Source organism: Budorcas taxicolor, chromosome 10, assembly GCF_023091745.1.
Source record: "Budorcas taxicolor isolate Tak-1 chromosome 10, Takin1.1, whole genome shotgun sequence".
Lineage (NCBI taxonomy): Eukaryota > Metazoa > Chordata > Mammalia > Artiodactyla > Bovidae > Budorcas > Budorcas taxicolor.
Window position 1 is genome coordinate 63,599,495 of NC_068919.1, and position 22,476 is coordinate 63,621,970.

Here is a 22,476-nt window from a genome sequence, read left to right on the forward strand (position 1 = left end):
TATGCCTTGCTGACATAGCTTGGCCCTCAGACACCACTCCTTTGATGAATAAACTAAAGTAGTGAATAAACTCCAAAATAATATTTCTTTCAAGCCCACTCAGCAGAGAGGGATCCCAGGGGGCCAGTGGCAGGGGTGGGGAGCTGGGAAGACCTGTCTGGTCACTGCTACCATGTCCTTGGGGCAGCTCAGGAGGATGCTGGCTTTGGTTGGTTCTTCCCTGGACTCACTAGAGGGCACCCTCTCCCGGGTTACTCTGCATTTTTCAGACAGAACCCGGCGTGAGTGGCAATGCGAAGAGTGTACTAGACTATCTCCAACCTAGGGAAGTCTCGTATGCCTGGAAAGCCTTAAAAAGCCGGGGAAGACAATGGGGAGAGTTTCTAGAAAACAAAAGAGAAAGAATTTATTTCCAGCTCACCCTGGGAGACTCTTTCCCCCGGAGCGGGGGTCACATCCGAGGCCACCGGCCTCTCCCATCGCGCTCCCGGAGCTCCTCCGCTCGGCGGGCACCGCACCCCGGCCTGCGCGGGGACCAAGGCGGAGAAAGAGTCCGACGTTGAGTCCTTTCACAAGTTAGTACTGATGGTTAAGTCCGAGGCCCTGAACTGCTTATGCAGTGGGTTGCTGAGGATGAGAGGCGAGCTCCCCTTCGCTGGACTTTCGAGGTCCTTGACACTTCCTTCCAAAAAGAGGCGAAGAGCGCTGGGCCGAGCGTAGTGCAGACTCAACACCGCCGCTCCGAGCAGGAGGCACAGGACGCCTGCGATAGCGCAGTAGGGGCGGGGTTGGGGGTGGGTAAAGGAGGCTGTTTGGGCATCAGAGCCCGGCCTCCCCATCTCCATCTGTTAGAGGTATCTGCATTTCCTCCTCCCCTCCCCGCCCCCCCGCCCCCCGCCCCCACACACACCCGCAGAAAGATCTCTAGTATGGAATACATGATACGCGGGTTCTCATGCTCAGTGGGGTAAGATACCGAAGGAACTCTTCCGAACTCCGTTCCCCCCCTCATCTGCAAAGTAAGTGTAACAATGCCAGCGTCTACGAACTAGTGAGCGGGACAGATCAGATAATTTATGTGAACTCACTATGCAAACTGGAAAGCGCACACTGGTATAAATCCCGTCCCCGCTCCCAGCCACCGGGGGCGTGTTCCCTCGGTCCTCACCAGTGGCCAGCGTGATCCAAAAGGCTGCGCCATAGTGAGTGGTGAGCTCGGAGGAGCCGAGGCGGAGCTGGCAGAGAGGCACGCTGGAGATAGAGGCGAAGGCGAACACCGAGAAGAGCGCGAAGGCGCCGGTGATGAGGAGAGCCAGGCCTCCGTAGTGCGGAACCGGCATGGAGAGCAGCATGTTGGAAAGGAGCCAGAAGCAGAAGGCCACCCTGCGGGGAGGGGGCGGTGGCGCTGTGAGCCTGGTCCTCCAGCACGCCCGGCTTCCCACGGGCTTGCAGGCTCTACATCCCAACCCAGAATCAAAGTTCGGGGCTGGGATGGCAGAGGCGCAGGGAAACACCGGAGGGGAGTAGCCGGCGTTCAGCCGTTTCTGGTTCTCTTCGGATTCCGGCGGCCGGTACCGACCTCGTAACTATCTGCCCCCGGGGCTGCGATTCTCACCCCAAGCGCGTCAGGCTGCAGCGGGAACTCACATCCTCTAGCTCACGCGCCCCCACCCCACCCCACCCCACCCCACCCCCACCCCCACCCCACCCCACCCCACCCCCACCCCACCCCACCCCCACCCCCACCCCCACCTCTGCCACATACGCACACACACAGACGCAGAGTGTCTTCTCACCATAGAGTGGCCGAGGCGTAGTGGCCCGCCAGGCGGTATTGGCGGTAAACCCCGCAGGGGCTGCTCGGAGTGAACTTCTCCGCCAGATAGAGAACCGGGTCCGGCAGCCCCTTCTCCAGGGCCTCCGCGTACGCCCCGGCATAGTTTTGGCCCACCCGCCAGACGAACTGCTCGTTGTAGTCGATGGTCTCGTTCAGCTGCTGCACTGGGGTCCCTGCGGATGGCGGCGAGGTTACCCGGCTGCGTACAGCTAGGACCCAGCGACTAAGCGGATTCAGCTGGGAGAGTGAGACTCCGAGAAAAATGAGTTTGGCAGCGGTTGAGGAAAACACCAGTCAGTGAGGGCCAGAAGTTATTTGAACTTGTGGGATCTGTCCTCACAGGTCCCCCAGCTGTTCCTGCCATCCTCCCCCGACCCATGGTGTCTGTCTGCCAACCCCAGGAGCTCACATAGCCGCAGCCCCCTCACCTGTGAGTGTGATATTAACACCCTCCAGGCCCACATGCAGACCGACGTGGGCTCGGACGCGTTCCACGCTGAAGGCCTTGTAGGATGTTTTGGTGCTAACGCTGCCGACTGACCATTCTGCGCTGAAGTGCGCCGCTGTGGGGAGACGCACACGGTGGGGGCGGGGAAAGGTCAGGGAGAAGATTGGGGACGTGGAATTGGGAGAGTGGTGATGGGAGGTGGGAACGGGCACAGAGTTGGCGGGGGTGGGTAGAGGGGCGTCTAGAGCCCAGTCCATATACACGGTAAGGGTGGAAGCCTGGGTACTAGAAAGAGAATGGGAAGAGGGATTGGGAACCCAACTGAAGTTCTCCACTTGCCCAAGTGTCCTCTGGCCACCCCCTTCCTCACCGCAGGTCCTCTCCCCATCCACTGCATGACACACTCACCCACAATTTCTGCTCCTATGAACAGGCTGAGAAGAACTCTCACCAACCAGAACCATCGCTGCAGGAGCACATACTGGGTCAGGTCTGGGTACTGCCTGACCAGATTCCCGCAGACCTCCCTTGACCCCATGCTGCCCTGGCCTTGAGTGACTCTGCAACTTCCCTCTCCTGCCCACCTTTCCCAGTTACATTCTTGACCTTTAAAGGCTGAAGTCAAGTCATGCAAGTACCTCTGAACCATTGGCATGTCTGATGTTTTCTGGCTGCATGTTTCTACCTCCCTAGCCTCATTTCCCAGTCCACCCTGCCACTGGGCTGTCTCTACCTTATGCTCTCCCACCACCCCCATCCCCTTTTTTCTCTGGCTATTGGTTCCTACTCCTGAAGCTGCTTCCTGCTCGGCTCACTGCCATGGTGAGGCTCAGTGAGTCCAGAAGTGCTAGGCAGGCAGCGGTCACCTCCCTCAGGAGAGGGAGGCCTCAGGGTCTGGTCACCAGGTAGAGGAGGTGGGACACTACATCTCAGATATTACTAGGCATGCCAGTTTCCCAGAAAACCAACACAAGACCTGGGGAGCCTTGAGAAACAGACAACTTAGGTTCTGGGAGAGGGGGGAATCTAAGAAAAAGTGCTCAGTCTACCATAACTTTGAAGAAATTGCTTTAGGATGGGGGCACATGACAACAAAGTGCAGAGGCGAAACATAGCAGTCTGAGTTGCTGTTTTCTGTCCTCTTAGCCAGAGGTCATCACCCGGAGGTCAGGAAGGGGGTGGAAAGGGAGTGGAGGTGCAGCCTGGGGAGAGGAGGGGGTCCCTGCAGCAGGTGAAGCCTTGAACTGACCCCAGGATTACCAGACTGGACACCCACTCTCTGCAGCACCCTCCTGAATGTTCCAGCTTGGGGGGGCGGGGTCCTCTCTGAATGTCCTGCAGAGGCTTTCTCCCTATTCTTGGGAAGGGGTGCGTACTGGATCAGACTACTGGGGTGCTCCCCTTGTGTTCGCCTGGTTCAGTGTGCTTCAGCCTGACTCTTCATGAAAGACCCTGCTGCCCTCCTACCTGTCCTGAGTTCTCCAGAGACAAGCTGTCCAAGATGCCCTCCATCCCCCAGACCAGAGCTTCTACTACCCCCTTACCGAGTGGCCACGAATCCCGGGTAAGATGAGCAGGAAGCTGGCGGCCAAGACCAAGAACACGAGAATGACGATGAGTAGAGGGACACTGAGGCCGGCGGCATGCCGGGGCTGAGGGTAGAAGGGCAGCACACCATCCCACAGAGTCATGCTGCAGCCCGGCTGAGCTGGGTGTATTCCAGTGGGGAGAGCAATCACTGGCCTTCGAGTCCAGGTCCCACTTCCCTTTACTCTGTCCCCTGGGTGCGAGCACTAGACCCAATGGAAAAGTCAAGTCTGAGCGTCTCCACTCCCCTTTAAGGAAGCCAGTAGCTAACTGCTCTCAGGCGCTCTGGATTGGCCGATACCGAGTTAGGCAAGTGGGAGAGCGGGCTCTGAGGGTTCGCTCTGCGTTTGGAAGTCGCATGGGACCTGAAACCCCTTTTATAGCAGCGTGAGCCGAGCGCTGAGCGCTGTCGGGACTTTGCAGCTGGGTCCCGGAGGGAAAAGATCATGCAAATAAGAGGCGGAGGTCATTATGCAAATGAGAGGAGCCCCACCCGCCTAGCAAGAGGGAGCGGCCCGGTCCAGATGCTCACATCTGGCGCTGGTCTAGCCTAAGAGGAACACCTGCACAGCTGGCCTCAGAGGATCCAGAGAGGAGGGTGAGAGTGAAGCTGGGGGTGGCTGAGGATCTGCGGAGCTGGGGAGGGAGGAAGCGGGGAGAGGCAGGAAGCAGAGCAGAGAGGCAGAGATTCCAAGAAAAAGACTTCTGACCCGACGGGATCCCTAAGCCAGAGGTTGGACCGGTACTTGGGACTTGATCTTCCCATCCCTCAGTGTCCATGGACAGGTATTCACTGAGGGATATGAGAGGCTTGTGCCCTTAAAAACGTGCCCTGTGGGTGTGGGTTGTTGGCGATACTTCTAAAAGCTTCGCTCCAGAAATGGGGGTGGACACAGCTCGCGCCAGCTGTCAGCTGTGGGAGAGGCTGGCTCTGTGTTCCTCATGTACCACCTCCCACCCCGCTGGTCGCAGGGTCAACATGCTCCGCGCAAGACCAGAGGTACTTGTGCTCCTGGGAATTCTGCTGACTCTACTCCTGGATCCAACGGGTAAGTACCAGGCGCTAGTTCCCTTGGCAGTTGGGGAAGGGATTGATGCAGGCAAGAGGCTTCCTGCGGCTGGAATATGGGGTGAGATCGCTGCGCGGCTCAGCGAGATGGAAAACTTCCCGGCGCAGCCTAGAGGCCGCGGGAGCATCTCCACTTGGGTCGGGTTGGGGGCCCTCGGCTGGTTGGAGACGCGGACCGAGGCCATCGGGTCCCCCAGGGGTCGCAGGAAATCTAGCAATGAGCGGACCACTCTCTGACCCACAGGTGGCCAGGACTCATTCTCACTGACCTGGGAAGTGCAGCGCTATGACGGCTGGTTCAACAACCTGAGGCACCACGAGCGTGGCGCTGCGGGTGCGTCCTGCGGCCTGGGGTGGGGAACGGCTAGTGGAAGGCAGGGGTGCGGGAGAACCCGCGCGGAGAAGCCGGCGGGGAGGGAGCGCGCCAGCCAGACGCCCCGCTGCCTGCGCGGCCAGTTCCTATAAACACCTGAGGACTGAAAAAGGGGTCTTGTCCGTGGGAGTGGGGGTTGGAGCGAGGCGTAGGGCGAGGTTCAAGGGCTTGTTGGGAACGGCGTGCTCTGACAGAGCCCGGCTCCCTGCTTCCCACAGGCTCCCGACTGCAGCGCCTTGTACCGGCCAACTATGCGGACGGCGTGTATCAGGCTCTCGAGGAGCCGCTGCTGCCCAACCCGCGCAGACTCAGCAACGCCGCCACGCGGGGCAGCTCCGGGAGGCCGTCCGGCCGCAATCGCACGGTCCTGGGGGTTTTCTTCGGTGAGGGCAAATGGGAGAACAGTTCTGGTGAGGGTTGACCTGGCGCTTAGCTCAGCGCCTAAGGAGAGGGGCCCTGAGGCCGCTCTGCAAGTCCACAGGACACCGATCCAAGACTTCGAACCACGTCCTCACCGTCCCCCAATCCATCCCCTCAGGCTACACTTGGAGACTTTCTTCGTCTTGGACGGATTTGAGGGTGTTGACCAGCGGTATTTTGCTCTCCTAATCTTTCACTTACCCCTTACTCCAACCCGGGAGGGCCACTAGCCTTCCCTGTAGCTCCTTGGAGCTAGGTCCCCTGCCGCCCCTCTCCTCCCATTGTGAGGATTAACTTCTTTACCCCCGGAGAGGGAGGGCGAGGCACGATCTGTTAGGAGATGGGGACTGGCTCCGGGGAGCCCTTATACTTATTGTATTATTTTGATTCTCACCACGACGTGATGGGGGTGGGCGAGGAGGGTACTATAACCCCACTTTACAGATTAGAAGAAAGTTTTAGAGCTGGTGGAGCGGCGCTTGAATTGGAACATCTGTCTTTAGGCTCCCTGGCGGTGGGCAATAGCAATTCTTACCAGATTGAACCCCACGCCCGCAGGCTACCACGTGCTGTCGGACCTGGTCAGCGTGGAAAAGTCTGGCTGCCCAGCCGAGTTCCTCAACATCCACATCCCACCCGGAGACCCGGTGTTCGACCGCGACCAGAGCGGGGACGTGGTCCTGCCCTTCCAGAGGAGTCGCTGGGACCCCGAGACCGGACAGAGCCCCAGCAACCCCCGGGACCTGGTGAGCGCGGCAGGCGGGGGTGGGGGGTTGGCGGGACCCGAGGCAACCCGGAGAGGACCCCATCCCGCCGCACCCACCACACCCGCGGGCCCTCACCCCTCCCAGACCCGCCTGGCGGCTCGACCCCCGGCTCAGCCTCCCGTCGTCCCCGCAGACCAACGAGGTGACCGGCTGGCTGGACGGCAGCGCCATCTATGGCTCCTCGCACTCCTGGAGCGACGAGCTGCGGAGCTTCTCCGGGGGGGAACTGGCGTCGGGGCCCGACCCCGCTTTCCCGCGGGCCGCGCAGGCCCCGCTGCTCATGTGGACGCCGCCAGATCCCACCACTGGCCGCCGCGGGCCGCGGGGGCTATACGGTGAGGCGGCGGGGACCGGGCGGGGCGCGGTCGAGGGACGGCGAGGGGCGCCCCGCGGTCCAGCCGGCGCTCATCTCCTCCCTGCGTTCCCGCGGCGCGTGCAGCCTTCGGGGCCGAGCGAGGGAACCGCGAGCCCTTCCTGCAGGCGCTGGGTCTGCTCTGGTTCCGCTATCACAACCTGTGGGCGCAGAAGCTGGCCAGCCGGTACCCGCTCTGGGGGGACGAGGAGCTGTTCCAGCACGCGCGCAAGAGGGTCATCGCCACCTACCAGGTGGGTCCCCCACGGCCTGGTCCCCGGGAGACTCCAGAGCCCTCGGTCCTGGACGACCCCGCCAGAAACCACCACCCCCTCCCCAGAGAGCTGCCATCTAGAACAAGCCCCTGAGGGTGATAAGCAGGCAAAGCGCTACTCATGCAGGAGGTTTTCTGATGATTATTTCGCAGCCCGCTCCCCACTCACCTGCCCTGGTTGCCTGTGGGGAACAGGAACCTCCGCACCTCTCCTGTCTGAGAGTCTCTCCCGTGACTGCCCCTGCCTGGTGCTCATCTCCCTCCTAAGGCTTCCTTGAGCTCAGATCCCCCGTGGCCTGGCTGGTCCAGCGCTGGCCTCCACTTTCCCCTCTCTTGACCCTCAGAACATCGCCATGTATGAGTGGCTGCCCAGCTTCCTGCAGCAAACACCTCCAAATTACACAGGTGAGGAACACTTGGGTTGAGGGGGTTTGGGGAGGGGGGTGATTAAGATCCATAGGACAAAGAAGACTGGTGGGTTCTTGTGATGAGAGTATGTGAGGGTAAGGAGCCTGTTTTTCTTATTACCCCTGTGGACAGAGTATCGCCCTTTCCTGGACCCCAGCATCTCCCCGGAGTTCCTGGCTGCCTCTGAGCAGTTCTTCTCCACCATGGTGCCCCCTGGCGTCTACATGAGGTGAGGGAAGGTCTGGCTGAGCAGCACACTGGCAGAGGTGAAGTTTCAGTGGCCTTGGGGCCACTCATATACCTTTCATATACCCCACCCCCACAGTTTCATGGGGAAAGAGAAGCAGAATTTGGTCCCCTGAAACAGAACCCTAGGGTAGGAGTCCAGTCTTAACAGGGAGGTTTCTCCATTTCCTCCTAACAGCTGAACTTCAGCTGCTGAGAGCAGGATTTGTCCAGCAGCTGTGTCACTCTTTTCCCTCCTTCCCTTCCTACCCTGCGTGGACAAAGAGCAGCCTCTACCTCCAGTCTATACTGACTGCCAAATCCCTGCTGCAGTCAAGGAAGTTCAGAGGACACCCCTTAGTACTCACCAAACGCCCTCTGAATGCCTCACCCCACATCAGCCCCACCCCAGCCTCTTCCTTGAATTCTTTTACTGCATCCTTGATTCCCCATTTCAGAAATGCCAGCTGTCATTTCCAGATGGTCCTGAACGAGGGTTTTGGCAGCTCCCCAGCTCTCAGAGTCTGCAACAGCTACTGGATTCGGGAGGTCAGCCTGGGTTCAGGGACAAGGGAAGGTGGGTCAAGGTCAGTCTCGTCACACAGGCTCGGGAAAGCAACAATTCCAGTTCATAGGTGTTGCTGCCTCAGGGTGGTGGGAGATGAAGGTAGAGTGATCAGAAAATTATCTGGGGACAGCAGCTCAACAGGGTCTAGGACTGGCCAAGGGCCCTTTGTCCTGGGGTGCTGCAGTGGTCTGAGTGAGAGGGACCTCGCACTGAGGAGGAGCCTGAGGACCTACCTTGAGTGTGCTGTTTCTTTCCAGAATCCCAATCTGAACAGCTCTCAGGCAGTGAATCAGCTACTGCTGGGAATGGCCTCCCAGATCTCAGAGCTGGAGGACAGTACTGTGGTGGAAGATCTGAGGGGTAAGCACTGGAAGTAGAGGGTATGAGGGCCCAGAGGCCCGTGAGCCTGGGAACCCTTCTGGGTTAGTCACCAAGTAGGCCTAGGGTACCTACAATGTAAGAACACACACACAGCTAACAGCCATTAGAAAAAATTAGAGGAAAATAACTGTATTCTAAATTACCTACATCTGAGTATGTAGGGGGTAGCACAATCTCTGGCATTTAGGTCTCTAAAGCTTTTGTCCAGTACCATCTTGAGGTTAAGGAGGTGGGATGGGGAATTTGGTGACTAGAACCATCCTGAGTCTTAGGGGAAGAGTTTTGCCAGAAAAATTGCCCCTGGTCACAAATAGTGACATTGACATGTGCTGGATATGGGTAATGCCAACAGCCCAATTCAAGGCTGCTGGGTAAAGAAGGGTTAGCAGGACTGAGCCTAGAGCCAGGTCCTCTCTCCTCCTTAGATTACTGGCCTGGCCCTGGCAAGTTCTCTCGCACTGACTACATGGCCAGCAGCATCCAACGTGGCCGAGACATGGGGCTGCCCAGCTATAGCCAAGCCCTGCAGGCCTTGGGGCTGAAGATCCCGAGGAACTGGAGTGACCTCAACCCCAAGGTGGACCCTCAGGTCAGAAATAGTGATGATAATAATGGCAACTAAAGCTTTCTTGAGGTGATACTAAGTCCTTTACATGTGTAACCCATTTAATCTGTGTGAAGAACATTATAGAGTAGACATCATCATTGTCCCCATTTTACCGATGACATAATTGTTAAGTCCATGTCAGAGGCAGGATTCAAATTCAGGCATCTGATTCCAGAGTATTCTCACCACTACTCTGTACCATTTCTGCAGAGTGACCCCTGGCTGGGGAGCCATTGTCCTATTCCTGCAGGGTCTTGCCCCATGGGATGGATGACCCTGAAGCTGCTGGTCACTGGAGACAGACAATCTGGGTGGTGACACACTGGTCTTCCCACCAGACTTGTCACCACCTGAGGGGGCTGCCTAGAAAGAGGAGACTCCCTCAGGGCTGAGCAGCAAGCCAGGCCCCGGACGGGGTCCCATGTTTGAGGGATGGGGCAGTAGCAGCCGCCCTCCTAACACAAAACCACACATGTATGCCCACACACTCCTCACCTCCTGTGGTGCTCCAGGTGCTGGAGGCCACGGCGGCCCTGTACAACCAGGACCTGTCCCGGCTGGAGTTACTCCCCGGGGGGCTCCTGGAGAGCCATGGGGACCCTGGACCCCTCTTCAGCACCATTGTCCTTGATCAGTTTGTGCGACTGCGGGATGGCGACCGCTACTGGTTTGAGAACAGCAGGAATGGGTAAGGCCTGCCTGGCTCCCGCCTCAGACTCTGTCTCGGCCTGGACCCCAGACCCTCTGCCTGTGAATGGCCTCCATGGGCCCCTGACTCTCAGATGGCCCACAACTCCCTCCCCAACCCCTCTGGGTCTATTTGTCTCATCTGGGTCCCCAGGCCCGAGTTTGCTGGAGACCTGTGATCCCTTCTCATCCCAAACAATTCCTGGCTTTCCCCAACTTAGGCTCTTCTCTCCAGAGGAAATTGCAGAAATTAGAAGCACCACTCTTCGGGATGTGCTGGTGGCTGTCACCAATGTGGACCCTGACACCCTGCAGCCCAATGTCTTTATTTGGCAGAATGGTGGGTGGCCTGGGAGAGCACAAGCAATGGTGGCAGAGAAGGAACAGAGGTTGTGTGTGTGGGGTCACTTGGTGCTGTCTCAGGGGCTAGGTACCAGGCAGTTCCCTCTGTGTTGGTCTGGGAGGCCTGCATTAGGTGCCTCCCCCGGTAGAGACTAGACGGTTTGCAGGCTGCACCTTGTGGTCAGGTTGGGGTGATGCTGAGAGGTGGGATGTGGAAGAGGAACTTTTGAGGGGAACAAGTTCCAGGGAGGTGGGTCTGGGAGGGAGTGGTTACCTGGCCCTTTACAGGAGAAGAGGGGAAGGATGCCTGCCAAGGAGTGGGATGCTCAGGCCTTGAGACCTTCTGTGCCTTTCCCTCAGGTGCACCCTGCCCTCAGCCCCGACAGCTCACAACCGAAGACCTGCCCCACTGTGTGCCCCTGACCGAGATTCATTACTTCGAGGGCAGTGGTCCTGGTTTTGGCATCACCATCGTGGCTTTGTGCTGTCTTCCACTAGGTAAGCCCTTCAGCCCCCTCGCCCATGTCTCTTCTCTCAGCTCCCCTCCTCTCCACGGACTGTCCCCACCCCTTGTTACTGACTGACCTGTAGGGTTCAGTCCTGAGTTCATTTGAAGCCAGCCTTAGGATGCCTTGGGAAGGGAGGGGCAGCAGCCAGGGCCTTGGCGAACCCACAGGTGAGGGGCGCCTCTCCCCACTGGCTCCTTCTGACCCCCTTCAGTGAGCCTACTTCTCTCTGGGGTGGTGGCCTATTTCCGGGGCCGAGAGCGCAAGAAGCTCCAAAGCAAAGGCAAAGAGAGTGTGAAGAAGGAAGCAGCCAGTGATGGAGTGTCAGGTGAGATGGGGCCAAGGGGAGGGAAGGGGGAAGAGAACTGAAGGTGTGGGGTGCTGTGAAAGAACCAGCTTACAGATGTGGGGAGAAAGCCAGGCTTCGGGGTGCTGGCTCAGACTGGAATTGGCCTGAGGGCTGGAGCCTGGGAAGCTCTGCTGAAATGCTCTGCCCTGCCCGTCGTCCCTTCCCTAGCAATGGAGTGGCCGGGCCCCCGGGAGAGGGCCTATCCAGTCACCATCCAGCTGCTCCCAGACCGGCGGCTGCAGGTTGTGGACCGGCGGCTCTCTGTGCCCCGCACCATCCAGCTGCAGCCCCCACAACAGGTCAACCTCATCCTGTCCAGCAACCGCGGATGCCGTGCCCTGCTGCTCAAGATCCCCAAGGAGTATGATCTGGTATGGCCCAGCCAGCCTCCCCGGCCTGGGCTGCCCTCGCCCATTTCCCTTCTCACGGCGGGTCCTCTCAGGTCACCCTGTCCTCAGCTGCGGGGCTCGTCTGTGAGGGCTGACACTGGGAGGAGGCACTGCTTTCCGAGGTCCCCACCCAACTCTCCCTTTCACCCCCTTGGGCCACTTACTGGGCCCTAGCCGGGTTGGAATGGGGGCCTTTTAGTTTCCTTCCCCCAACCTAAGGACCTCTGAGGGGAGGCTGAGCCAGGAGCTTGAGCATTGGCATGGCCTTCCTTCTGCCAGGTGCTGCTGTTTAACTCCCAGGAGGAGCGGGGCGCCTTCGTGCAGCATCTGCGGGGCTTCTGTGAGAACTGGTCTCTGGGCCTGGAGGTGGCTGAGATGAGCGAGTATGAGTTGTTCAGGAAAGCTGTGACCAAAGAGCAGCGGGAACGCATCCTGGAGGTTTTCTTCAGACACCTTTTTGCCCAGGTGCTGTGACCAGGCCTTTTGGAGGCAGAAAGGGCCCAGGGGTAGGAGGAAACCTGGACAGTACCCTGTCTAGGGTGCACTGAGCTTCTGTCCTGCGGGCTGGAAACAGACAGCCCCGCTGGAACCCAGGATTTGCTACTCACTAGGGCATCGCCTTAGGCAAATTACATTGCCTCTGCTCTGTTTTCAGTTTCCTCGTCTATAAAAAAGTGATTAAAATAGGATCCATCCCCTTGGGTTATGAGGATTCAGAAAGATAGTCTACGTTTGTGGTCTTCAAAGTGTGCTCCCTGGACCAACAGTAACAGCCTCATCTGGGAATTCGTTAGAAATTCAAGTCCTCAGGCCCTTCCTCCAGACCTAGGAAATCAGGAACTCTGAAGCTGGCACCCACAAGCCCTCCAGAGGATTCTGATTCACTCTAAAGTTTGATAAACACTGTTCTATGTACAATGTTTAGCCCAAGTGCTTGGTACATGATTGCATTTAATGCATGGAAGTTACATATATGGGCTTCCTTGGTGGTTCAACGGTAAAGAATCTACCTGCCAATGCAGGAGATGCAGGTTCAATCCCTGGGTCAGGAAAATCCCCTGGAGAAGGAAATGACAACCCACTCCAATATTCTTGCCTGGGAAATCCCATGGACAGAGGAGCCTGGTGGGCTACAGTCCATGGGGTCGCAAAAGATTTAGACGTGACTTAGCCACTAAACCACAATAAGTTACATGTATGTGACTTTAAAAAATCAGGCACATGGCAACCCTGTCTGAACTGACAAAAGAGCATATCTTTAGCCCCTTCCTGCCTTCCATTCATGTCTGCTGCAGTTTCTGTCACTGGTGTAGGCTCTTTCACTTGGCATTCCTAAACACTGTCCCTCCTTGCTCCCACCCCATCCCCTGCTACAGTCGCCCCTCTGCAGGAGAGCAGAAGCCCAAGTCAGAAGTTTGTCTAATGACCATGAGCAACCACCAGGGCTCACCTTTCTGATCCAGACTTCGGGAGATGAAAAGGGTCACTGAACTGCTTCCAGCCCAGGCCTCAACTCTTCCTCTCCCTCCCTCTGCTGCTGTCCAAGTACAGGTGCTGGATATCAACCAGGTGGATGCGGGGACCCTGCTCCTGGACTCATCGCAGAAGGTGCGGGAGGCCCTGACGTGTGAGCTGAGCCGGGCCGAGTTTGCCGAGTCCCTGGGCCTCAAGCCCCAGGACATGTTTGTGGAGTCCATGTTTTCTCTGGCTGACAAGGATGGCAATGGCTACCTGTCCTTCCGGGAGTTCCTGGACGTCCTGGTGGTCTTCATGAAAGGTGAGGGGATGGGTGGACCATCCCAGGTGCCAAGTATCTTTTAGCAGAGAGATGACAGGGATCCCCTTGTCTCTTCCCAGGCTCCCCAGAGGACAAGTCCCGCCTGATGTTCACCATGTATGACCTTGATGGGAATGGCTTCCTCTCCAAGGATGAGTTCTTCACCATGATGCGGTATGGGGTGGGCCCCTCCAGTTCTGAGATGTCTTGGTATTAAAAACAGGAAAACAGGTTAGGTCAGAGGAGGGTAGGTGAAGAGGTTATGTGGCCATCTGCATTGAGAGGCGGCCTAGACACTGCATCCTGGATGCCCAGAGCATCCAGCTTCAAAGTTTATCTGGCCAGGCCCCTGTGCCCAGAAGGGTCTGTTTCTTCAGTCAACACCAGCCAGAAAATTCTCCCAACTGAAAAAACACAAGCAACATCAAGATGACCAGTAACAAAGCCAACCAACCTCTTTTGGATGCTGTCAGGTCTTTGCTAACTCTTGTTTTTAAAAAAAATTTTCTTATTTTGGTTGCGCTGGGTTTCGTTGCTATATGTGGGCTTTCTCTAGTTGCGGTGAGCAGGGGCTACACTCTTGTGGAGTGCAGGCTGTAGACAAGTGGGCTCAGTAGCTGTGGCACACTGGCTTTAGTTGCCCCAAGTCTTGTGGGGCATTCCTGGACCAGGGATTGAACCTGCGTCCCCTGCACTGGCAGGCGGATTCTTATCCACTGGATCACCAGGGAAGTCAGGTCTTGGCTGATTCTTCTAAGGTTGTGCTTTACACAGTGAGAGCATGAATCCTGGAGGACAGATGCCCTTGGTCACTGCCAATCTTAATCACCAGGACAGGCAGGAGGAGAAAAACAGAATGTTGTTCTACATTTCAAACTTTCTCTCTTCCTGCTTCTTAAGCCATCTCTGGTTGTGGTGTGCCAATAAAGACCGGTTTTGGGCTCATAGACATCTAATTCCTGAAGACAGTGCTCCAGTAACCCAGGTTCCTGCAGCTCTACAAGGACAGGGTTCATATCTCATCCACTTCCTCCACACTGTGATTGGCACATAGCAGGCATTTGATGCATAGGCAACTGTATCAGATGAGACAAATGAGGAAATGAATAAACAGAATGCAAAAAACAGCTCAGATCTTTTTAACTTTTCTACCCCTGCAAACTTTACTCATTGCTTTCCATGATCTCCTTCACTGCCACTTCTTTTGCAGGCCAGATACAACAGCTGGACATGGGCTTCTGAAAGGGCTCGGGTAAAGCGGATTGCAGTTGTCCCTTGCTGGGTGTGCTGCTTCAGGACCCTCTGGGAGAGGGTTTCTGCCCCTGGGGGCTAAGCTCCCACCTCCTCGTCCTATACTCAGCGTGGCTCTGGCTCAGTCTCACCCTGAGCAAGTGGGATGATGTATTTTTAAAAAATGTGATGGCAGTTGTTTGCTGTGCCATGCAGGCAAAGCTTTTTTTTCTGTTGGGCTCAACACAAATGTGCGTGTGTGTTTGCTGGTGTCCCAAAGTGCACTGAAGAAAAAAGTATGGCCGCTGTAGGTGCTGTCACATTGGGTGTAGAGACACTTCTGCCTGCGCCCCAGGGTGTTGGCACAAGGAAGTGGAAGCCATTGTGGCTACATCTCCTCCCTCAACCCCCGACTGTCTGTGCCCCGACTTGACCATGAATGGGGTGCCCGGCATGGGTGTGGGAGGTATCAACACGAGAGAGCCTGCCACTAGAGTGGGCCGTGGCACACCTGGACACGTCCCTACACACAGTGGACATTTATCCCAGCTGTAGATGCCCCCCGTTTGAGGGCTGCTTTCTCTAACTGGTCAAGGTCACTTTCAGTTTTGTTCTGCCTTTCGGGCCGTGGCCACCCCACCCAGCTTAGCGTCAGCAGCAGGCTGGATGAACACCTTCTTGGTGCCATTTCCTGGGTAGCTGGCAACCACACTAGATAGTCTGGGACCCGCCCCACCCAGCACCTGCCTGCCTAAACCTGACCTGGCCAGGTGACAGGCTGCTTTCTTCTTGGGTTCCCCTCACCCCCCGACCCAGGTCCTTCATTGAGATCTCCAACAACTGCCTGACCAAGACCCAGCTGGCCGAGGTGGTGGAGTCCATGTTCCGGGAGTCAGGCTTCCAGGACAAGCAGGAGCTGACGTGGGAGGACTTCCACTTCATGCTGCGGGACCACGACAGTGAGCTCCGTCGAACGCAGCTCTGTGTCAGAGGTGGAGGAGGAGGTGTGTGAGTTTGGAAGGCGTCAGGGATGGGCGCATCTTCGAAATGTCAGTTTCTGGTGCATAGCACTCAGGTCTTACTTCTCTCTTAGTCCTTGGTGCCTCGTACAGAGCCAGGCGTATGTAACCAAGGGTTTCACCTACAGTTGTGCAATTTGTACACAAAGGTGCCCACGGAGGGGTCAGGGCAGGCAGAAATCTAGCCTACATGCTGCACACCAGCCACGCACATTGATCTGGGGTGAGTCTGGCTGAGGATGAGCCCCCATTTTCTGTATACAAAGAATCTGCAGGGCTGCATCCACCTGGAGGGGGACCCTTTTCTTAATTGCACAAAGTTGCCACATTGTCTAGCAGCGGCCACCCTGTGTGGGTGCTCCGTGTGGGCAGTGAGGGGAGCAAGGCTGGAGAGGATATGGGGATGTGACCAAGTCACTGCCCTGCAGCCATCCTAGGACGGTCACCTCCCCACACTCTTGGGGAAGCCTGTCCAGCTTCTTGTTCTCCTCTCCAGGTGTTGGAGACATTTTTAAACCAAACATCAGCTCTCGAGTGTCATTCATCGCTCGGACTTCTGAGGAACGGTGAGCGGGAATGGGGCATGGGGAGGTGTCCTGACTGGGTCCCCTGCAGAGAAACAAAGCAAGTAGGGCTGGTGAGATCAGCCCCTGGGCCAGATATTTGCCCTCTGAAAGTAGCTCTTAACGCACGGTTGTTCTGAGTCTGTATTCCAGCTGCATAAGACACATACCCACATACCCACTACTGTTCAGGAGCCTGGCTCTCTCTGCCCCTCCAGGACACAATCATCACACAGAACAGATGACCTGACCATATCCATTCCTTTGGTCCTGCCTTCTGTCAGACCCCTCTCTGATCAGTTTTATGGGCAGGTTCTGTGGACAGAAATGAATCCCAGGATCTACCCCCTCCCAGCCCACCCTCAACCCTGACATGGCAGTTCTTCTCCTGCCTGCAAAGACAAAGGGATCATGAGCCCCATTTTTCTTTCCTCAGTTCTTGCCCTCAGAGAGTGGGGCTCTCTGCCTCAAAAGCCCCGGAGTTGGGAGGCCCTGGGCTGAAGAAGAGGTTTGGCAAAAAGTGAGTGTTTTCTAGAACCTTGATCCACAAAGACATGGGCAGAAGTCTTGGAGTGTTGGTCTGCCCACCTCCACCCACAAGAGACCATCCTGAGACTCATTCCACGTGTCCCTGACCTGGCTGGCAGGCTGTTGAGTTGAATGACTCTTCAACCTCTTCCATCTTCTGCACCCTACTCTTCAGGCCAGGGGCCTGGCACTCGATGCAACACCAAGATGGCAGGGAGGGGTCCCCTGGCTCCTGGCTGCTTTGGGCACAGCAGTGAGGCCTGGGTAAGGAGCAGGAGGAGGGATGAATAGGACAGATAGGGGGAAGTGGAGATGGAGTAGTGGGGAGATGGAAGAGTGGGTGGACAGGGCAAGTCAAGATGAGTGGTAACAGCTTGGGAGAGTGGGAGTCACCCACTAGAAGCTTTTTCTTTCATCTATTGTGGCCCATCCTGACCTCTGCCAGAGCACCAGGTCTCCTTTATAGGGTGGCACTTAGGGGAGGCCAGGACGCCCTGACCTCAGGCCACCTGCCTCCCATTGCTGCAGGGCAGGGGTGCCCCCTCCCCGGCTGTACACGGAGGCGCTGCAGGAGAAGATGCAGCGGGGCTTCCTGGCTCAGAAGCTGCAGCAGTACAAGCGCTTTGTGGAGAACTACCGGCGGCACATCATGTGCGTGGCTGTCTTCTCGGCCATCTGTGCCGGACTGTTTGTGGAGCGTGCTTACTGTAAGAGTTTCAAGTTGCAGGAGGGGAGGTGTGAGAGCCTTCTGGTTGTTTTTCCCGAACCTCAGCCTCCGGCCTGGGGACGCAGGTGCTCTGACTCAGGCCTCTGTGCTGTGCTGATCCACCCCAACTCTACCCCCAGACTACGCCTTTGCCTCGCCACCCTCGGGCATTGCACAGACCACTTTTGTGGGCATCATCCTGTCGCGCGGCACGGCGGCCAGTGTCTCCTTCATGTTCTCCTACATCCTGCTCACCATGTGCCGCAACCTCATCACCTTCCTGAGAGAGACCTTCCTCAACCGCTACGTGCCCTTCGACGCCGCTGTGGACTTCCATCGCTGGATCGCCATGGCCGCTGTGGTCCTGGCCAGTATGTGGCACCTGGGCATGCTTGCCATGGCTTCAGGCCCCTGGGTCTAAGCTGTGGGGGAGACAGTGGGGAGTCTGGAGCTACTTGTACTTCCTTTTCTCCTCCCTGTGCCTCCTGTCTCCTCGGGGCTGGAGTTAGGGTTGGCCCTGGGAGGCATCTCTAACAGGATCTGTCTCTTTCAGTTTTACACAGTGCTGGCCACGTGGTGAATGTCTACATCTTCTCAGTCAGCCCCCTCAGTCTGCTGGCCTGCATCTTTCCCAGCGTCTTTGTGAATGACGGGTCAGTTCTGGGGAGGGCCCCCCTTGGGAATTCTGGGGCAGGCCTAAGGGTACAACAGAAAAGATGGCCCTAGACTCTCCCCTCTCTCACTGAGTGAGAGTGAGAAATTAGCATCCTGAGGAAGCTGAGAGATGACTTTTTTGCCCTCAGGAAGGAAGCTGGCCATAACTGGCCAGGAAAGGACTTTTGGAGATGAAGTTGGATACTCTTTCCCATGTGTACCTGACACACAGCTTGGTTTCTCAGCCTGCCATCCATTCACTGGGCAAATATTTATGGAACATGTCTATGTGTCCATCCCGGAGCCAGAGAGTAAGAATGCCAAGATATATGCAGTCGTTCAACAAGTATTTCTTGAACACTGAGTCTGTGCCTGGCTTTGTTTGAGCATAGTGATAGAGCATAGAGGTAAGCTCCCTGCCCTCATGGAGCTTACAGAATATGAACCAGGCTTACAGAATATGAACTCAAGAAAGCAAAGGTTAGCTGCAGTAGGACAATTCAAGATTACACAGGAAGAAGAACTGCTTTGAGATCAGAGAGTAGAACACAGGAGGCTGGGGCCCATGTTCTTTGGAAGGATCCCTGGTCATCTGGGTAGAAGCCCAGGAACCTCTGTATTCAAGGCCATCAGGAACAGAGTCACATTGCAACAGTGGTGGAGCTCTTCCTGCCCCAGCCTGAGGTTCTGGGTGTCTTTGCCCTACAGGTCCAAGCTTCCCCAGAAGTTCTACTGGTGGTTCTTCCAGACAGTCCCAGGTAAAGAGTAGATGGTATGTGGAGTCTGAGGGTTCTGTCTGAGGACTTCTGATTTTGTCTTCATCGTCCCATGAATATGCACTTGTCTATAGTGTTGACAGTTTGCCTTTGAAGGCTCCAGGACAAGCCTTAGTTCCAGCTTCTTTGGTTAAGCTGTTCTGGGAGCCAGGGAGGAATGAAGCAGGCCAAGGAAGGAGAGCAGAATGGGGACATGCTCTCTGCTACTCTTAGCCCAGGCTGAGGCCCTGAGACCAGGACTGTCTGACCCTGTCTCCGCTACCCCCAGGTATGACAGGGGTACTCCTGCTCCTGGTTCTTGCCATCATGTACGTCTTTGCTTCCCACCACTTCCGACGCCGCAGCTTCCGGGGCTTCTGGTTGACCCACCACCTCTACATCCTGCTCTATGTGCTGGTGAGGGACTTCTCTGGGCAGGGCCAGGCCACAGGGCAGAGATGAGCATCATGATGTGGGGAGGGAGCAGGCTGAATTGGACTCCAAAGCTTAGATTGAGGCCCTGAGATCTGAGGCCACAGTCTGTAGAGCAGTGCCAGCTCCGTGCCCTCGGCCCAGGCCCAGGGCCCGAGCAGGAAGTGTCTGGGTAAGGTGGGTGCAGAAAGGGGACTGGCCAGCTGCGCCTGTGCTGTACTAACTGGCTATGTCTTCAGCTCATCATCCACGGCAGCTTTGCCCTGATCCAGCTGCCCCGTTTCCACATCTACTTCCTGGTCCCAGCACTTATCTACATGGGGGACAAGCTGGTGAGCCTGAGCCGGAAGAAGGTGGAGATCGGCGTGGTGAAGGCGCAGCTGCTGCCTTCAGGTACCAAGCTGGCCTGACCTCGGGTGGGGAGCACGGGAGGTCAACTCATGGGATGTGGGGAGACAGCTTCCCAGGCCTCCTCACCCCATTGTTGTTTCTGAGACACTCTGGGGAGCCCTATGGCTTTCTTGATGGAACTGCAGCCCCCAGAATGTCTGGACTTAGTTTCCAGGACTTGCACACAATGAAAGGTGACTATGAGAAGAGCCAGCTGAAAGGCGTTCAGAGGGGTTTAAGGATGAGAAAGACCAGTACGTGCGTGGCCTGGGAACAGGGCAGGGTACCGAACATCCCTCTCCCATTTCTTCACTCGGAAAAACCCCTCTTCAGAGACAGACAAATGGCCCAGACCACAAGGGTCTGTTGAGAGTCAGTGCTGGCCAGAGTGGGGATTCACATCACCATAGAGGGTGGTGGAAGATATTTAAGGGTTGTGGGGCTGGCTGACCCTCAGAACTCACATAGTAAGAAAGTTAACCTCATTCAACTTTATATCAATCAAGATTACTTAAGAGCAAAGTCTCAGCATGGTCTTCGCATGCCTTTTGCACCCACCAGTACATGCAAATCTCCTTTTTCCACAATGAAAGAACAAGCCTGAGGCTCAACTGTGGTCAGGCAACAAACAGGATCCAGCTAAAACGTGATAAAATGTGGTACTTTCTATTTAGAGCACATAACACTTAGGTGTGTAAGGTGGTGGTGAAGAGCTTGGCCTCTAGAGCTAGATGGAGCACATGACACTGGTTTTCCACCTGCCTCAGTGACCTAAATGTTCTTCTCAAGGTAAACTGAGTTGAAAAAATAAGTCAATTTAAAGAAAAACATCAGATCAATGATAATGCGGAAGGATAAGCACATAAGTCCCACCACAAAGGTAACGTTCACATGCTGGAAATTTGGTAAACACTGAGGTGGTACTTGGGGAGCCTGAGGTCCCCTGACCTAGGACACTGGTATCCAGGACAGTGGTGTCAGCCTGGGCCCTTAGTGGGATGAAGCAGCAAAGAGGAGGGGAGGGGCTGAAACAGGGGAGCAAAGGAGCCCAGCTCTTGAGTTACCCAAGAAATAGAGAAAAGGGTCCTCCAACCCCCAACCCAGAAGCCCTACTAGCTCAGATCATGTGGCTGCTCCCTGTGCCTGAGGTGTGTGGCGAGGACAGGGCACCTGCTGGTTCTCAGGTACCAGGAACAAGCCCTCTGATCCCTGCCCGTCCCCGCCCTCGACCCTCAGGAGTGACCCACCTGGAGTTCCAGCGGCCCCAAGGCTTTGAGTACAAGTCAGGACAGTGGGTGCGGATCGCCTGCCTGGCTCTGGGGACCAATGAGTACCACCCCTTCACGCTGACATCAGCGCCCCACGAAGAGACGCTTAGCCTGCACATCCGGGCGGTGGGGCCGTGGACCACCCGCCTCAGGGAGACCTACTCACTTCCAGCGGGTGACAGCTCTGCCAAATATCCAAAGGTGCCCATCATTGGGGCCACTTTGGGGGGCTCCAGCATTGACAGAAAGTCCCCACCCTTCCTGACCCCAGGATAAGATGCTTTAGCTACCCCAAAGCCAGACTGGGAGAGGGCTGGGGTGCCTCAAAGAGACTGGTTCTCCCTGTCGCTCTTCCCCCACATATCTAATCTCATCTCATCTTTTTCTTCTGTTGGCAGCTGTACCTCGATGGGCCATTTGGAGAGGGCCATCAGGAGTGGCATAAGTTTGAGGTGTCAGTGCTAGTGGGAGCGGGCATTGGGGTCACCCCCTTTGCCTCTATCCTCAAAGACCTGGTCTTCAAGTCATCCTTGGGGAGCCAAATGCTCTGTAAAAAGGTGAGTGTTTACTCTCGTCCATTCTTCAAAGAAATAGGGACAGACAGCCTGATTGTGTCCCCACATCACAGCAAAGCAGCATGATAAAAAGCCCATGGCTCCTTGAGCTGAGCTGAGTCAAAGCCCTAGTCATGTGTCCCCAGATCTACTTCATCTGGGTGACGCGGACCCAGCGGCAGTTTGAGTGGCTGGCTGACATCATCCGGGAGGTGGAGGAGAATGACTGCCAGGACCTCGTGTCCGTGCACATCTACATCACCCAGCTGGCTGAGAAGTTCGACCTCAGGACCACCATGCTGGTGCGTCAGGGCCGGCCAGGGGGCGACTCTGTGGGTGTGTGGGTGGGCCGAGCGAGGCAGGATGGCCAAGGCGCTGGCTGTGACCTTCTTCCTCTGCTCCCTCCCCCAGTACATCTGTGAGCGGCACTTCCAGAAGGTGCTGAACCGGAGTCTGTTCACGGGCTTGCACTCCATCACTCACTTTGGTCGTCCCCCCTTTGAACGCTTTTTCTGTTCTCTGCAGGAGGTCCACCCAAAGGTCAGTCACACCCCAACCATCCTGCCCCTGCCAGGACTTCCTGGCCCTTGAAGAGCCTGCAGCTGTGTCCTGAGCAGAGGACCTCAGGATGGGGTCCAGGGTTGGAGGAGGGCTTTAAATCCCACTCCTGCCTCCCCAGTTCAAGCCTCCTCCTCCTCAGCGCCTGGGAAGCCGCTCCTGGGGAGTGAGCATCTCAAGGCCACAGGCCTCTCCTCTGCAACCACTGCCCCCTCTCCCCCAACACTTGATAGGTGCGGAAGATCGGGGTGTTCAGCTGCGGCCCTCCAGGAATGACCAAGAATGTAGAGAAGGCCTGTCAGCTCATCAACCAGCAGGACCAGGCCCACTTCGTGCACCACTATGAGAACTTCTGAGCCCACCTTCCCTGATTCCCGGTCCCTCCATGGACAAGCCCTGCCAACAGTTTCTGTCAGAATTCACCTCAGGCCTCAGCCAGAGAGCTGAAAGGGC

General features: G+C 56.6%; 2 protein-coding genes across 2 annotated transcripts; one reads left to right on the forward strand and one right to left on the reverse strand.

Annotated features, from left to right (window-relative positions):
* Window positions 1-569: 569 nt before the first annotated feature.
* Window positions 570-3,976, reverse strand: DUOXA2 (dual oxidase maturation factor 2). The gene is made up of 6 exons (XM_052646994.1): window positions 3,830-3,976; window positions 2,694-2,751; window positions 2,266-2,400; window positions 1,797-2,010; window positions 1,169-1,383; window positions 570-763 (listed from the first exon to the last, which is right to left on the reverse strand). The coding sequence occupies exons 1-6, from the start codon at window positions 3,974-3,976 to the stop codon at window positions 570-572; spliced, it is 963 nt and encodes a 320-aa protein (XP_052502954.1).
* Window positions 3,977-4,650: 674 nt separating this feature from the next.
* On the forward strand, window positions 4,651-22,379 carry DUOX2 (dual oxidase 2). The gene is made up of 34 exons (XM_052646623.1): window positions 4,651-4,658; window positions 4,845-4,921; window positions 5,186-5,275; window positions 5,533-5,697; window positions 6,293-6,480; window positions 6,635-6,836; window positions 6,941-7,107; window positions 7,472-7,532; window positions 7,668-7,764; window positions 8,219-8,309; window positions 8,586-8,688; window positions 9,135-9,298; window positions 9,829-10,004; window positions 10,225-10,343; window positions 10,706-10,843; window positions 11,066-11,179; window positions 11,369-11,571; window positions 11,869-12,054; window positions 13,141-13,366; window positions 13,447-13,540; window positions 15,413-15,600; window positions 16,112-16,181; window positions 16,615-16,698; window positions 17,235-17,413; window positions 17,553-17,783; window positions 17,966-18,065; window positions 18,775-18,824; window positions 19,111-19,238; window positions 19,493-19,646; window positions 20,880-21,112; window positions 21,310-21,468; window positions 21,612-21,767; window positions 21,877-22,005; window positions 22,257-22,379. Exons 1-34 carry the CDS (start codon window positions 4,651-4,653, stop codon window positions 22,377-22,379), a joined length of 4,653 nt encoding a protein of 1,550 aa, XP_052502583.1.
* The last annotated feature ends 97 nt before the right edge of the window (window positions 22,380-22,476 follow it).

What these genes read in the sequence shown, in the direction of transcription:
- DUOXA2 (XM_052646994.1), bottom strand. Translation starts at nt 3,976, where the DNA reads ATGACTCTGTGGGATGGTGTGCTGCCCTTCTACCCTCAGCCCCGGCAT. An exon ending in CATAGGAGCAGAAATTGTGG is followed by an intron (nt 2,401 to 2,693) that starts GTGAGTGTGTCA and finishes GTCTCCCCACAG; the next exon opens with CGGCGCACTTCAGCGCAGAA. An exon ending in TACGCCTCGGCCACTCTATG is followed by an intron (nt 1,384 to 1,796) that starts GTGAGAAGACAC and finishes CCCTCCCCGCAG; the next exon opens with GGTGGCCTTCTGCTTCTGGC.
- DUOX2 (XM_052646623.1), top strand. An exon ending in TCTACTCCTGGATCCAACGG is followed by an intron (nt 4,922 to 5,185) that starts GTAAGTACCAGG and finishes TCTGACCCACAG; the next exon opens with GTGGCCAGGACTCATTCTCA. An exon ending in CCAGCAACCCCCGGGACCTG is followed by an intron (nt 6,481 to 6,634) that starts GTGAGCGCGGCA and finishes TCGTCCCCGCAG; the next exon opens with ACCAACGAGGTGACCGGCTG.